The sequence below is a fragment of the Colletes gigas genome, unplaced genomic scaffold (genome assembly GCF_013123115.1).
Source record: "Colletes gigas isolate AHSC1104 unplaced genomic scaffold, ASM1312311v1 Colletes_gigas_Sc00010, whole genome shotgun sequence".
NCBI classification, from domain to species: domain Eukaryota; kingdom Metazoa; phylum Arthropoda; class Insecta; order Hymenoptera; family Colletidae; genus Colletes; species Colletes gigas.
The window spans coordinates 7341722-7358405 of NW_025106639.1; the positions used below are offsets into that span (position 1 = coordinate 7341722).

General features: G+C 40.9%; 1 protein-coding gene across 1 annotated transcript; it reads right to left on the reverse strand.

The window, feature by feature from the left end:
- Positions 1 to 11742: 11742 nt before the first annotated feature.
- LOC122397917 lies at positions 11743 to 12858 on the reverse strand. Its single transcript, XM_043397414.1, has 2 exons — positions 12648 to 12858; positions 11743 to 12029 (listed from the first exon to the last, which is right to left on the reverse strand). The coding sequence occupies exons 1-2, from the start codon at positions 12856 to 12858 to the stop codon at positions 11743 to 11745; spliced, it is 498 nt and encodes a 165-aa protein (XP_043253349.1).
- Positions 12859 to 16684: the final 3826 nt, after the last annotated feature.

Consider the following 16684-nt stretch of genomic DNA (forward strand, 5'->3'; position numbering starts at 1 on the left):
TTAAAGCATAAATAATTAACGAACTTTAATTTTTGCAAGTTTTGGAATATTTATAAAAATTACGATATATTCAAACGATCGATAAAATAAATATGATCATTCCAACAACTCTAACTGTGAAAATTGGCGATATAATTACCGTAAAGTAATTATTTTCGTGAATAATATTTTATCGTTTGTGAATATTTCGCCTTCGTAGCATTAACCTTTCACGGTTAGTCGTAACAACTTGTATAGCAGTTCTAAATAAAGCAGTATTTCTGTTGACGAACATTGAAGAAAAAGGAAAACACGTAGAAGCACAGGTGTGCTCGTTGTATTTATTCTCTCCTGTCCTTTTCTTTCCAGCCTTCTTTTTCCAGGAAATTTGTTGGCCGCGTGCAATGCGGCCGGTAGATTCAGTGTTTGTGCGTAGCAACAAGTTTGTTTCTCGGGGCAAAGTGACCCCAACGTACGTTGTCGTTTACGATGCTAGGCAAACGCGAGAATAGAAGCAGTGTTTCTTACGCAGTTTAAAATTATTTACAGAGCATCGTGGCTCTCCTTGTTTTCTGAATCGCGAGAATAGAGTCATTTGTTCGCCGATTTGAATCTTCGGTCGCGGCAATTGAATTTAATATCTAATAAATTTGATTATTTTTTTAATTTGAAATTTAAACTCCTCGTTACCGGAATTAGAGTCAGTGCATCACCGAAGAGGATTATTTGACGGTGCTCCACGAGCGAACAATGTAAGTATAAGTTTATACTTTCAAATTTTTAATTAAAAATCTCTACAATTTTAACAATAAATTCTAATTATTTTCTGACAGTTTTCTTTCAGTCTCTGAACGTGATCCTGAAAACCAGCAGCAGTACCCGGGGGGTATCGGGCGGTGGACCATGACCGAACAACGTAAGTATAAATTTGTACTTTGAAATTTTTAATTAAAAATCTCTGTAATTTTAACAATAGATTATAATTGCTTTCTTATTCTTTATAGCAGGAGCATGCAGGGGGCTTTGATGACTTCCACTGGGCAGCAGCATCATCATCATGCAGTCATCCCAGAGGTACAAGATCATCATTGGTGAGTTGCATGCTATTTGTGTTCCTCTGGTCCCCAACCATGTTGTAGGATGAAAGATCCGAATCAACACGGGTGACCAGTTGTATACTTAGTATTTTTGACGAGTTAAGTGACCCATGACTTATATTTTTTTAGTGCAGGCTAGGGTCTTCTTGCACTCGCGTTTTTCAATGTTATCAATAAATATTATACAATATGATTATTACACAATTTTGATAAAATATATGAAATATTTTTATTAACTTTATACGAATTATACAATTGAGTAGAATATAAATTAATATAATGTGAAAACATTATATTAATCATACGATTTAGTAAAATATCTTACATCGTTAATATAATTATTAAATATTCGTTTTATCAATTAATACATCATATGATGTATTTCACGTGCAAGAAGGCGTTTCGCGACTGGTCGATTTTCAACTCAAAGGAACATGCATGTTAATTTTATTATTTAAAAAATTTACTTTGACGACAGAATCGACCAAGGTTAATTGAATATTTTGAATAATAATTCAATAATTAAATTAATTCTCAGTCACAAATTTTGTTTGATTAATAATATTTTTCAATATTAACGTACTCTGTTGCTGATATATCACATATAACAAGTCGAGTCATTTCAATTGAGAATAGATACCGTTTAGTTGATTATTAATAACCAGATTTTCTAGTCAGGATTTTCAGGATACTTTTCCGTGTTCGTTGCCTAAGTTCGTGCACATGCCCAAGTGTTATTTGCACGAGCGAAGGCAACGGGGCACGATGACTTAGTTCGTAACATTTATGATAATAATTTATCCGTGCGACTGACAATGCTAGTGTATCGTGCACGATGTACTGTCCACATATGTGTGTTTGTGGTTAGGATGTGGAAGTGCATCGTTTCAAAAGTTTATTACAATTCAGATTTTTTAACAAATAATATTAAACTTATAGTTATTATTTACTTGACAATTGGTCGTAATTGCATATACGTCAATAATATTTTAAAATGCATAATGCATTAGCTTTTCAATCTTATATGATCATATATAGAGTATATTTTAATAAAGACTATATCAGATATATTAAAATGTTTTACATAAATAATAAAAGTACGCAATGGGCACTAGCTTTGTCAGTCCACTGCAAAAACTGGTACGTACACAATTAGAGTGTGAATGAGGTTGTGTCCGGGTGTCGGAGGAACCCCGGGGAGTCCTCTCTAGTTTAGGTCGCGCCCGGACATTCCGAATGAGAACCGTGGAGTGTTTGTTTGAGAGACTGAGTTTTGCATCTTTTTAAATATAGGGTTAGGTAGGTAGGTAACTTTCTCTGGTGTGTGTGTGCTTAATCTAAGTAGGTAGGGTCAGGGCAGGACTGTCCACATTAGTAATTCGGGTAGGCGCGTTTTCGCGTGGCAGTTCTGTTCCTGTAGTTACGATCTCGAGAGTAGAAATTTTGCTGATTCAAACGGTGCACTTGTGCTGTTTGTTTCGGCTTTATTTTCGACTCCTCGAATCGCGCGACTCTTAAAGTCGCTCTCTCGCGCTCGCGGTCGTGATCAGGTCCCTTTCGAAACGTTCGTCCCCCTCGAGATGACCACGTATGCTCTTGCAACAATTCGTATATTGTTGGAAGACTACGTATTGCACGAAATCTCGAGCCCGGTCTTTCGTAAGTTACAGGCATCGGCAGGACCGCCGAAGAAAGAAAAGGCTCTCAATGAGCCGAAGAGGCCCTGACAAACTGTCTCAAGAGTGGGCTACAACAAATGGCTTTTCATCTTCATCCTCGGATGAAAATGGAAAGTCATTCCTACTACTTTGTCACTTAACTCGTCTGTAGTTGTAGTTAGTTTATTTTTCTGGCTGGTTCACGTATGCATGTACCTGTTGGTACATGATTGCACCATACATGCCCAGCCATCAAGGCAACTCGCGGTTATGATATACATAGAGTTGCGAATATCTAATAAAATCGCGTTTGCTTTTAGAGTTGCGAATTGTTATTTTTCGCGTTTCCTTTTCAGGGTAGCGTTGCGAATAATTACCATTCGCGATTGTTTTCATGCAAACTTAGGTACCGGGAGTTTGCTTTAAAAATAGCGTTGCGAATTATTGATAAACGAGATTGCTCGTAGAGTTGCGAATTACCATTTTTCGCGTTTCCTTTTCAGGGTAGCGTTGCGAACAATCACGATTCGCGTTGCTTTTTTTACTCTTTTATACATATAATGGACATCAACCGCGTTTGCAATTTTCATACTATAAATTAGCGTTGCGATTTTTTCTTTAGAGTTGCGATATTTTCTATGCCAAAATTCTATCCTAACTGTAGTAATAGAAGTAGTTAATTTTGTGGCCAGTACATGTGTACGTACATGTACCAATAGCCCCTGATTAAAGTTAGAGTTGCGAATAATATACAATGTTCGCGTTTGCTCGTAGAGTTGCGAATATAATATTTATCGCGTTGAAATATTAGCGTTGCGAATAAATACGATTCGCGATTGGCTTTGTGCAAACCTAGGAACCGGGCGTTTGCTTTAAAAATAGCGTTTCGAATTATTAGTAAACGCGATTGCTGTTAGAGTAGCGAATCACTATTTTTCGCGTTTGCTTTTCAGGGTAGTGTTGCGAATAATTACCATTCGCGATTGCTTTTATTGCTATAAATCGCGTTTGGAATTTTTCTATTATAAATTAGCGTTGCGATTGTTGATTTATCGCGTTGTTTGCCCCTTAGCGTTGCGAAATATAAAATGTCTAACTTCATCCCAATGCCACTCTAGTTAATAGTAGCTTGCAGTAGTTAGTTTATTTCATGCATGTTTATTTGTATCTACAACGGAAGACGCCATCTCCAGCTCCAGCATTTTTTGGCAAAACGCGATTTGCATTAGCGTTGCGAAACATGAATATATTTCCATTAAAGATAGAGTTGCGAATGTACAATAATCGCGTTTGCTCGTAGAGTTGCGAATTCCTATTTTTCGCGTTTCCTTTTCAGGTTAGCGTTGCGAATTCTATACGCGATTGCTTTTATTGTTATTTAAGAATAGTGTCGCGAATGCACCGATCGGTTTGCTCTTAGCGTTGCGAGTTACTATTTTTCGCGTTTGCTTTTCAGGGTAGTGTTGCGAATAACCACCATTCGCGGTTGCTTTTACTGTTAGAAATCGCGTTTGGAATTTTTCTATCATAAATTAGTGTTGCTATTTTGATTCATCGCGTTTTTTATTTAGTGTTGCGATTCAATGCCAAAAATCTGATTGCTGGCCACTGCTCCAAGATCATCACGACGCAGCTGGACTACAAGGACTCGAAGAGCTCGATATTATTGTTAAAATTAGTGTTGCCTATTATTTAATATGGGTGCACGCGATATAATTAATGAAGGAACCCTGCGTGGTTCATTTTGCGAATAATAAGCACCGCTCGCGATTTTTGTATTTTATTAAATTAGCGTTGCGAAAGAAAGAATGGTTCACTCACGGGTTGTTTTTTGAATTTGAGTGAACGTTTATTCCATGTGGAATATATCTTTTTTTTGGATATCTGTGAATGGAAATACTGCTTGAAAAGGCTGTTATACACACACCAAATGTTTCATTTTTCATAACGTGTAAATATTTGTAATTTTAATGAATACATTTTTATCAGAAATTTGTGATGCATTGAAAAATGCTATGTTACGATTAAATTGATTGTGGATTGAATTGACGATTTCAATATATACATATATCGCTAATTATTTGTTGTTAGAGTTGTTTGTTTTTACGGGATACTTTCCAATCGCGATATTTATTTACAAGTAGTGGATATTTTTTATAAATATTCGGAAATGTTGCATAGATCAAAGCTTGTTCGCGATCGTTGTTTCAATGGATGGAAAATAAAATGCGTCAAAAGTGCATGCAAATTACAATACGATATTTTATATCGAGAGTTTATTTCCGCGTAGAATCGACATTTGTGTTCGTTATTCCTTTTTTTTTGAATTGATGAATCTTAATTAATTTTCAATGCAGTAGAATATAATTATTCCAATTTGTACGCTTTGAAAAATTTTTTCAACTATATTCAACATTGTTTTTTTTTGCCGCGTATAAGTATCTATCACTATCTATCAAAAGTGAAATTTAATTCACGTATTTAATAAAAAGAAAATTCTTTAATTGCACAATTTTGTAACGAATGAATAAAATTTTCAATCCATTTGATATTTATCTTAACGCTGAGACGAATTTAACTTGTCGATGAACATGACTCTATCTTGACAGTACACAATTATTCTTTTCTGTGTCCACTAATATATTTTCATTTCAGCTTACTAATCCATTGATCAAGTTCTTTTTACAGAGTATATAAGTATAGAAGACTCGAATTGGAAATGGTGAAAGTAACTACCAAGAAACAATATTCGAGTTTGATCGTTTCTAGAGAAGTTTCTGTGTCGTATAATTCTATTTATTTTCTGACTTTATGTTTCAGAAAAACATCGTTGGATTAATAGACACCAAAAAGAAAATATCCTCTCACATTTCTGTTTTACACGAGCTATATTTATTGCATATGAGTGTATGTTTCAGGAAAACATCGTGGGATTAATGAAGACACCAAAAAGAAAATATTCTCTCATATTACTGTGTTTTATATGAGTTATATTTATTGCATATGAGTTTTTGTTTCAGGAAAACATCGTGGGATTAATAGACACCAAGAAGAATACATCTTGTCACATTTTTTTGTTTCATACGAGTGTATATTAGCATGTGTTTTAGCAAAACATCGTGGGATTAACGAACACATCAAGAAGAAAATATCTCATGTTTCTTCGTATTTGTATAATACAAATTGCGTTAGAATTAAGTATAAATGTATATAGATTATAAGATAAATAAGCGAATAATCCAGCGTACTATTAAGCAGTTACCGAAATATAAATGCGTCTTTAAGTGGGGATGATTAATATTAAGGTACATATAAGTGTTCCACTGGACAAAGTCCACACGTGCAGTTGCACATTTCTACTTCGTTCCTGGATAACATATTGTGGGTCATCTCACATGTACTCACATTTTGTTAGGTTTCTGATCTGTTTATCAGTCAGAATTCATACGTGCAGTTGCACATTTCTATTTCGTTCCTAGACAACATGTGGTTTATCTCACATGTAGTCATATTTCGTTAGGTTTTTGATCTCTTCATCAGATAGTTCTTTTCAGAACTGTTAGTTCATTGTTAGTTTCTATCAATGGTCAGTTTTTGATCGCTTTTCTGTTAGGAGAAAATATCCAAAGGTGTGTTAGGATTCCTCGCCAAAGGAGGGTGGTTGGGGGCGAGGCTGGGGCGGGTCTCCATTCGCAGCAACCTCCACGCGGTGAGACCTGGGTCATATTATTTACTATGGAATTAATATTATCGCTTGTCATTGCATGATATAATTTTTAATTACATAGTAAATAATATGAGCTAATGGCTGCGAAGCGATCAATTCTTCGATCGCTTATCCAATCGTAACTCTCCCCATATTTGGATTTAATTCTTATAGTTGATAGCGTTGTAGTTCAATTTGAATCATTTCGAAGGAATTTGTTCCTTTCCATCTTCTCGTTTAGCTCTGTCGAGCAATTATTTCGTGGAAGAAAGCGAGCCCTAAGGCCATTTCTGTTCTCCCTTGTCGAGTTCGATTGAAAGAGGAAGATGATCGACGTTCCAGACACAGGTTCTGGAGAAGAACTTACGACGAATCGAACTCGTAATTGTACTGTGAGAGGTTGATAAAAAGGGGCTAGATATTTTTAGATGCGTCGAGCATCGACGCCTCGTTATTGAAACTCGTTTCAAACATATATTGTTTTCTGTCATCTAATTAAATAATTTGCATCGAACACGGAAAAATTTCCCATCGTATTCCACGTATCCCAAGGAAAACTTCCGATACCGCGTTCGCTGTTATTTCGTGTATTACAATACCGAATACACGGTACACGTTTTCGTACGAGACCTTGTTAGCAGTCCGTCCGATTACTCTGATACGAACGATGTAGACACAGTAGAGCGTCGACGGTGGTTTTTTTTCGTACGATACCATTAATGAGTTTTACGTTTGCGTCGTGTAGGTTGACCGACACAGGCGATGAAATTTTAACTCGAAGCTTACCCCGTTAACGATCGTCCTTAACGATCATCGTTATCAAGACAAAACGATCGTACGGAACTCTTTCCTTTTTTTTTTTCGAGCATAGCCGCAGGGCCCCGCCGGTTCGAACGCGTGCTAGCAATTTGAGGCTCTATTGCAGAAAAGCTCGGTAATTTTACGAGTTTTCCACCGGGGCGAATTAAGATTTGCATAACGCCGGCGCGCCGCTCGGACCTAAGTGTCGAGAAATGTAAATGTAGCCTCGTGCTTAGAACTTCTCCGTCTCTTTCTTTCACCGGCGACGAGGAAAGGGCGAAAATAGGGCTGCCTGTAACGTTGCGCGAGCTCCGGACCTTTCTCGAGCCGAAAATTCAGCGCGAGGCCCGGTCCTCGTGGAACGAAAGAATCTTCTACTTTCGCCGCTTTTGTTCCTTTCGTTTTTCGGGAGCCTCGGGTTTTCGAAGAGAAAATTGCCACGAAATTCGATCCTTTTTACGAGTCGGTACAATCTTCGTTTTATTGTTTGTACTCTAGTTTGCAGGGAATCGGGTAAACTGAACGTAACGCAAGGCGAAATTATGGTAATTTGAAACGGCTGCTCCATTCAATTTCGGGCTTTACCGCGACGACTTGGATTCATTATCGATCGCAGGGTACTTTTGGAAAATTTTCCACGGTATTTTCGTATTCTAAGCGTGCTATCGGGGGACTGGGGTGGAAACGAAAGGGTTAAGGTACGGGTTGGTTAACGCGCGTGTATGTTAAGCCACGCGAAACAGAGATACCCCCGGAATAAAGCGATTTTGGTGGCTGTGGTACGCCTAATTTGCGCGACAACGGTATCGCCGAGCGAAGCAGTTGAAATTACCGCTCGATCGTCGGTTAATCGTAACGCGCGTCGGATCGTTTCCCCCAGCGATTATTCGCGTAATCCGTTAAAGAAGTTCGCGAAGGCGGATTTCCGCGTACGATAATCGGCGAACATTACGGTCGACAGAGTTTTTCCGTTATCGACGGCTTGTTATCGGTTGTCCGGCACTCGCGGGAAATGTCGGATGGCCCGGCATCGATACGTTTCGCAATCGTTAGCGCAAACCGCTCGCCATACGTCCATACGTATTCGAGCACGGCTCAGGTGCACCTGATTACGTTAATAATGCTACACAATTGCTGCTCACCTGCGTGACTAGCCAAACGCACGTTTAATCTGTTTGCCCGATCCCGTGCCCACGCTAACTCACGTACTCGAAACGTTTAGCCGGCAAAATTGTCGTAGGTCCTCGCGGTCCATCGCTGTCGATCCAAAACTGGAAACGTCGTTTATCGGAATATACCATAAATCTTTAGGCTTTAGTTTCAAAGCTTTTCACACAGATGCCAAGTATTTAGAAACGTCGGTACTGTTGGATTGATCTCGGTCGATTTCTATTAGAATTTTCAAGTACGCTTCAAATTCTTAACGGAAGGAGTGATTCTATTCTTTCCTTGACGAGACTGTGACTCGTTTCGAAGCTTTAAACACTGCATGGCAATTACAGAAGGCTCGGTTGACGCAATCGTTGGACAATTATCGCGATTTCGTGGGGTACACGATTTGTCCTCGACGCGGCATTAATTTTTCCGATCACGTAACCGAACTCGTATGCGAAGGAAGGTCAGAAACGAAACAAATAAAATGAAAATCGAGAGGGTAAGGAGCCCGCGTCGTATTTACGGTATATTTTCGCATCTACGGGGCTGGTCAAACGTCGATCGGGCCTCTGCGTATTCCCGGCACGCCTTGGAATCAGTGGAAGCTGTATTTTTCGCGAGAAATCTCGTGTCCCGGATAAAGTTCTCTGTTATCTCGCGACCGAACACAACGAATCGAACGGGATCGAGTTTCTTTTCGTTTCCCTCCGTGCTTCCCGGTCGCTACACCTTTCCGTTCGAGCACGGGGGTTATTTTTTCCTTCGCCGCGCGGTATTTTCGACTTTACGAAACATTCGATCGAAAAATCGTGCGCGTTTCAAAGTTTAAGGAGAGCAAACTTCCGGTCGTCGAACTCCGAGGAACTTCGAACTCGGTTATTTTATAACGTTTTATCATTTTTAGCCACATCGATCTTGATTATCGCGGACGGTTGATTGTAGGGGGATTAACGCGAATTAGGGAATCGCGAGGACGAAGGTTTTCGCGTCGCGATATACGACGCGCCGGACGGTGTATTTAAATTTTATTCAATTATACGGTGCATCGGGGACGATCGTTTAAAGTACAAGCAAATGCTTTCACGATCGAATTCGTCGCGTGGTTTCTGGCAGAACCGTCGCCGCTGTTTGAGCATAATAAATATTTATAAGGCGGAACAGAGACACCAACGAGGCGGGAAGTACGATCTCGCTTTTCGATCGGTTCACAGGCAAATGTTGCTAATTTCGGTTTTCGAGGATACGCGAGCGTTTCGAAGTATCACGGACCTCTTCGTTCTTATACTTTTTAATAAAATTAGTTCTTCTCAAAGAGGATGGAACCTTTCTTCGAAGCACTGCGTATTATAATCTGCTAGACTGTTTTCGACCGAAGGTGCAAAACCGAATTGCAGTCTAATCGTTACGTTTGAACACACACTGTTCGAGGATCCTCGTTCTTTGAAGGTACCGCAGAAACACTTTCGTAGCAAAACGCTGGTGGTCCTAAATGTTCGAAAAGCTTGCGCTGGCCGAAATTCGCAGCCTCCGCCTTCGGGGGTTGATTTTGGCTTTTAGAGTGTACTTTGTCCTATGGTCGTTAGCGCATAAGCGGCTTAGTTGGCAGGATACTCTTGCGAAACGATCGACTGAGAAATGACCAGTGCTCGTGCGCGAACACGGACTGCGTCCTCACCCTCTATTTCTAATTACAGATTACCGGATCGTCCAAGGGAACCGTTAACCATTGCTTCGCGTAATTATCACCGAGAATAATCTCTATGTCCGTTAAACACTCTATCGGTCAAGCGGATTGCGCGAAATTCACCCGTCGTGATTGTCAAACAAATTTCCGGGTGTTCTTTTCGGACTCGTTGGTTTAATCGTTCGCGGATTAAACGATCCTATTTTCTCGCGTTACACGGAGAACGAAGGAAACGCGATTTCCGTTTAATTTCCAACGACCGACGCGATGGGGAAGCAATAATTGGCGGTAATCGCGGCGTGCGCCATTTTAATACTATCGGAACGGTGTAAAATTCTAACTTGGACGGTAATAGGACGGTTTTGCGATACCAATGGTCTCGAACAAGATTTAATATCCGGTACGTTTGTCTCGTTTTAAAAATCAGTGGATATTGAAGACAGTTTGCGCAAACGGTGACTGTAAATCGCGAGACGGAAGCTGGATGGTTCATGTATAAGCTATAAAATGTTTACTATCTGGGAATCGGGCGTCTTCGCGTAGAATTTATGCATTTATTTCGCCATAGATTACGATTTTCCTCCTCGGTGAAGCGAGTGGATAAACAATTGGGTAAAAGATAGAAGTTTGCATAGTTTGCGTAGATCGAAATGACCCTGTTTCTTCGCGTTGCGTGGGATTTACGGATTTTTTTAGCGTTTCCCAGGCGATTTGCCTTTCCCGTTCGTTCTGTTCTGAGCTTAAAGTCGAAACAGAAGTGCTTACTCGCGGATACCTGTGATTCATCGAAGCGTACGGAACTTAAAGCCGGGCTTAAAAAGACTCTCGCGGCTGACAGTGGCCCCGAAAACGTTTAATACCGGCGCGATGGCGGGTCCGTATGCCTTCGGTGCTCGCGATGATTTATCGTGCCCCAAGACGCGCAAGAATATAACAGTAGTGATTTATCGTTCCATTATTCGGTCTCCCAGTTGCCCTTGCACTCACGACAAAGTGGCGAACGCTTTAGCTTCGCGCTAAACTCATAAATCCCTAAAGAGAGCCGATATCCTGCTAGACATATTTCGCCTCGTTGAGACGAACGTCCGACAATCAAGGATGTCTCGAAAGGAGCAACGTAAAAAGATGGATATACTCGTTAGCACCGATTCTCGAGCATTTGGTCGTAGCAGGAATAGGCAAAAAAAAACTCATTTCTCGAATAAATTGCATTTTCCGATTTATTTCGCATCCGACCAAACGTTATCGAATATATTCCTTAGAATCGTTTCGCAGCAGAATCAATTTCGAACGTAAATATTTAGACGGTATCAAGGCACGTTCTAGTTCCATCACCATCGAGGGGAAATCATGAGTTCTGCTTTAGTCTAGAGATCTCGTTCGCATACGTTACGACTCGTGGTCGTAATATTACATATTGAATATAATATTTACATTCCACGTTATTGCTCGACTACTCGACGCTTTCGAAAGGAACGTGTTTCGTCTGGTTTTCGGTTGATTTAATATCTGTTCCACCGGCCGAGAAATTCAATGGCTAACCGGTAGCACGCGAACTCCAATTAAATCGCGAAGCAACGGGTTAATAACTCGCGTTTCCTTCCGACTCGCGTCGAGCCGATAAATAGAAACCGACTCGGACTACTTTCGCGTTGCCTGCAATTACGTTCTACCAGAACGAATCCTCTTCGTTTTACACTTGACGTTGGCCCTCCTCGACCCGAGTTTCTGCTTCGGTACAATTATGGGCGGAGGTGGACCGGGTTCAGGCAGAGGAATGTAATTTCGGGGCGCCTTAAATTCAATCTCGAGCGTGTTCCTCAGGTTGTCGTTAGGCAAAAATTGCCTGATGGCTTTCAGCGAGAACGTTTCCTCGTCCGGTTTCTTCTGCGGCGGTTGCTGGTCCGGTATCACGTGGACCTTCGTGCAGCCCGGTTTACATTTCTCCCCTAAACAAGAAAACTCGACGAGCTTAATCGACGCCACGTTATACGGAGACATTCTCTCGCCGGAGACCGCCAAAGGTCTTTGATCAGTCTTTGACGTTGGCACGATGTTTCATTAGGCATTGTAACGACGTCAAAGGCTGATCAAAGGTTATTGCTTGTCTTCCGCGGGAGAATCACCCTCTATCTCGTGCTTATTAGAGAGTAATAAGGGTTGAAAAGTAGCTCTCACGCTCCGGTTCTAGAGTAGAAGTATTGTTAAGACTATGCCCACTGTAGGGAGACAAGGATGTAATTAGAAGGTACAAACTTTGGAGAAATATGCACGGGTGTTCCAGATTTATATGGAGGCAGAGAAATAACAGAGATATTTTCAATAGCAACGCGACTCTCTTTTTTATGCGTGAATCGTTGAATTTTAAAGTTTCGCGTGGAAAAACAGTTTGGAAACTGTGACGGCATGCATACGGTTTTTGCCGCGAAACGTACGGTCATAAAAGCGTTAAAAGCGAGTGAATTTTACATGTTTCGAATTAACGCTGGAAAAGTTCCCCAACAATGTTACCAATTTTACAGAATTACCTTATTTTCTGCAATTTTTTTTTTGCAAACCGTACCTACCTTCCGCGTCCGCGCAATTAAAGTCGAAGCTCAGCTTTTGCTCCAACCGTTTCGCGTCGTCCGACCGAAACTGTCTCGTGTTCTTTGGTATTTTCACGGACAAGATGGTGTCCGCGATTTCGTGCGTCACCTCGTCGTGCGGCGGTTCCGCGCCGGGATTCGGACAGACAGGATGAAGGCATCGCGGACAGATGCATTTATTTTTAATCATGTTACGTGGAATTTTTTCGTTTTCATCGAGACGTCGCCATTTCGCGCGAGCGGTCTGAAGGGGGCTGCAGTCGGAAACGAGAAATTGTTTCGACCAAGCACCGGAAACGTTTGCTCTGGCAAACGGATCGTCATTTCCGACCGAAATTAGAGGGTAGAAATTCTGGGTCGACTAAAAGTTACATGGAACTCGGTTAAATGTTCTCTCGGATACGAACGTGTTCCCAAACTCTTTTTTTGGTTACCTCGATCGGAAACGTTGACGGATCATCGGTGGAAAAATTTGCTTTTCAAAGTTTCGAATACTGTTTGTGGATTAAAGTTTAGAACAGAGGCGAAATTTTAACGATCGATTCTTGTCACGAGTGAAAACTTGCAAATCATAGTTTTGAGCACGATACCCCCTAATAAATAAACCAACGTCGCGTAACGCGAAACTATTTCTCGTTCGTGTTCGAAATATGCAAAAATCGAATCCTTTTTTTTCTGTCACGCTCGCAAAACTGCTGAAAATTTTAATTAACTTTGAATTAAGCGCATCTTTTCCGCGGGATTTCCCGTGCTCGTCGCCTGCGACTACTCCGCGACGCGTCTAAAGGATTAATTAAATTATCCGTACCGACATATCTCAGCAATGAAAAGCGTATTTAATTGAAATTTGCACCGTTCCCTATAGTTCACTCGCATGCGAACGGCTCGCCGATAAACGAATTTTTTAATGGCACTATCCTTTCATCGACTTGAAAAGCGACGCCTATTAATGAAATCCACTCTGTTACACTTTCTGCTGTTTGATCAAAGTTCGGGCACCTGCTACAATCGAATTATCGGTTTTTAAATGAAATTCCTCGCGAGGGGTCCGCCACTTTCCTCGGAAACTTTTCAGGCTAATGTAATTTCTCGTGTAATTGGGGGATTAATTTGATGAAATAATCGGTCTGCTTGGAGTTCGTTTAAGTCGTTACATCGGCCGCGCTTAATTGCTTCGTCCTGATTATCTATTTTTCTTTTAACTGGTCGCTACGCCGATGGAGATAATCGCGAATAATGGCTGCGAACGAGCGTGTTTTCCATCCTTTTGTACGAGCAATTTCCTTCGAGAGCGTTTCGCGAGTCCAGCGGCGCCGGTTTTCGACTTTACTTTTACGAAAATACGTACATACGTGTTTTCGGAGCAAGTATGCAACGCGTTGAAAGAAATTCCGGCCGTGAACACAACACGGTACGTTTAATATTTTTCATTCGTTAGCGGCGAAAAGAAAAGACGCGGATCGTAGATAAGGGCGAAGAAAGCTGGGGAAAAATGGGAACGTGAACGAAAGAGGACCGTTCTGGTTTGGTGGATGGGGCTAAACGAGACAAGGGTCGACAGGACAGGAGCGTTGTTTTCTCTAAAAAATTTCTTCTGGACACGAGACTGCTGCACCGTTGTGCGAAAGCTCTTCGGACCTCGGCGGTTTCATTGTTTCGTATCCGCGGTCCTCCTCTTCCTCGGCGAGAAGTCTACTGTCATCCTGTTGAGTGCATGGATTCAGATTTATACGGGGAAAAATACAAAGATTGCTTCCGTTCGAGGCGTTTCGCTTTCTTCTATATTTTTCTAACATTCTTTTTAAGAGGAATCATTTTTTTACTGAATTTCCATGCATCAAACTGGTATAGAATTTATAAACCGAGGAAAGATATGGTTGACTGTTCGATACGATGAATGATCGACCCTGACAATAGGGCAGACGTTGAGATTCTTTGTTAAACTTATCTCGAAACGTTGTATTCCAGGGCGTTCGGTTTCCATATTTTAATCCGAAGTTTGAAAGAATCCTTAAATTCCATCAATCCTCGGCCTCGCGATATTTGACGCGCTTTATCGTGGAAATAAGCTTTATACAACGCGAAAAGTATGCTAAAGACACAATCTGACTATCGGTCCTTAAATTTCTCGGTGAAAAAAAAAATTTCAAATCGTTCTGAAAAAATTATTTTTAGTTGTGGGGGTCGATTGCAATAATTTTTGGTCAATAGACATACCCTCGAAATCCTACGCAGTTTCGAGAAAAAAATTGATTACCGAAAACTTCATGTCTGACCACATATCTGACTGTTTCCCTTAAATTTCATGCGTATGTTTAAAACGTCATAACTTCTGAACGGATTGGAGGATTTTAATGTTTCAAAATGCAAATGACGCGTATTTTAGTGAAGAATATTTAGACATTCTAAGAATTTTCGAAAAGCTGTTCCTTAGAGAGATACATTGAATGTAAGGTCTACTCGTATATCTCGTCTGTGCTAATGTTATGCAGCGCTTTCGTACCGTGTCGGCTGTTTTACTTTCATGAAGTTCTCCGACCTGTTAGTATAGTTCCCGTAACAAGGGAATCGTGACATTTTTACAACGACCTGTTCCGTTTCGCGACAGTTTATTAAAATATCGCGGTCCTATCGGTGAACGAATCGAAGCTCTCCGCGAGGAAGGTTTCGAGCACGGTTTCTTCGAACAAAAGAAGTTTACGTTGAAACGGGACGAACGAAACGTTAATTCGAACGCGCGGTGCTCGGCTCGAAAAGATTCGAGATTTCTGCGCCGATCCGGAAGTTGGAGCGCTTCATATTTCACGTTGTTCGTGCATTTTGAGCACTTGAGTTTGTGAAAACATAAGCGTGCTTGATTTAACAAGGTTGCGGTTCTCTGGGAGTATAATGTTATTGTACGTCGGCCTGGCGTATCCATTGTAACGGCTAACGAGCTGACCGTAATATCGTTGCGCGAGTTGCCAAGCACAAAACACATTTAATGAGATATTCGAAAGAGGACAAAGTCGGCGCATTAATTTTCCCCCGAAATCCTCTAATTTGTTATTAAATGCAATTTGTCCTGTCGCGAATTCCGCGCGCCCGTTCGTTTCGTCCGGAAAATTAATCAAGAAATCAGCGAAACGGTTTACCGATGCGGCGAAACGCCGGATAATTTTCGTCGCGCTCGATCGTAACGCGACATCTTTCCAGGCTGAGCGAAAACAGCACGGTCGTTGGCTTATTTCGTTTAATTGGTAGACGCTCTGAAATCCGACGTTTCTGGCTGAACGATTAACGTATTCGATAGCTGATGTTCGCTCATACACGCGTCGAATTGGTTTCAGCTGCGAAATCATCGAACGACGTATCATAGGATTAGTTGGTAATCAGAGTATCGATGTTGAATGGCGTCGAGTAACATATCACGCAGCCATCTAATTATTACCGTCCCACCTAATTGCACCTCTCGCTCGCGCCATTATCGCCCACAATTTTCCAAACAGAAATACCCAATCCCAAACGTTCTTTGTTATTAATCTTTCGACGAGAAATCAAATAATAACACGTTATTACAACTATCCGGATATGTAATAGCGAAAAATTTCTTGAACTTAACGCTTCGAATCAGCCGTGTTGGGTGTAGAAGAGACGAATAGTGTAAATTTACACGGAACCCAATCTTCTATATCGTCTTACCTTTGTCTGTATTGTACACAGAATTACCTGCCAGATAGATTACAACATTTTCAGAGCATTTTAAACAGGTTCGTACCGTTCCCGAGTAATTTCACCGGGAAGCATCGACGGAAAATGGTCGAACCGCTGTCCACGATCGATCGCTGCATCATCTTTCGCGCAGATTAATGTAAATGCAATCGAGATTATCGGTCTGCGTCGCGTCAATAAAATCGCAATTCTAGTTCGTCGTTACACGAGCGCGGGCGCAGTTAGCATTTGGGTAATTTACCCTTGCCAAACTTTAATTCCATTGCGTCGTAATAGCCGGGATAAATAAATTATCAGGGAGCAAA

Coding starts and splice junctions, on each gene's coding strand:
- LOC122397917 (XM_043397414.1), bottom strand. CDS start 12,858: ATGATTAAAAATAAATGCATCTGTCCGCGATGCCTTCATCCTGTCTGT. Junction 12,030..12,647: donor TAATTGCGCGGACGCGGAAG/GTAGGTACGGTT, acceptor TTTCTTGTTTAG/GGGAGAAATGTAAACCGGGC.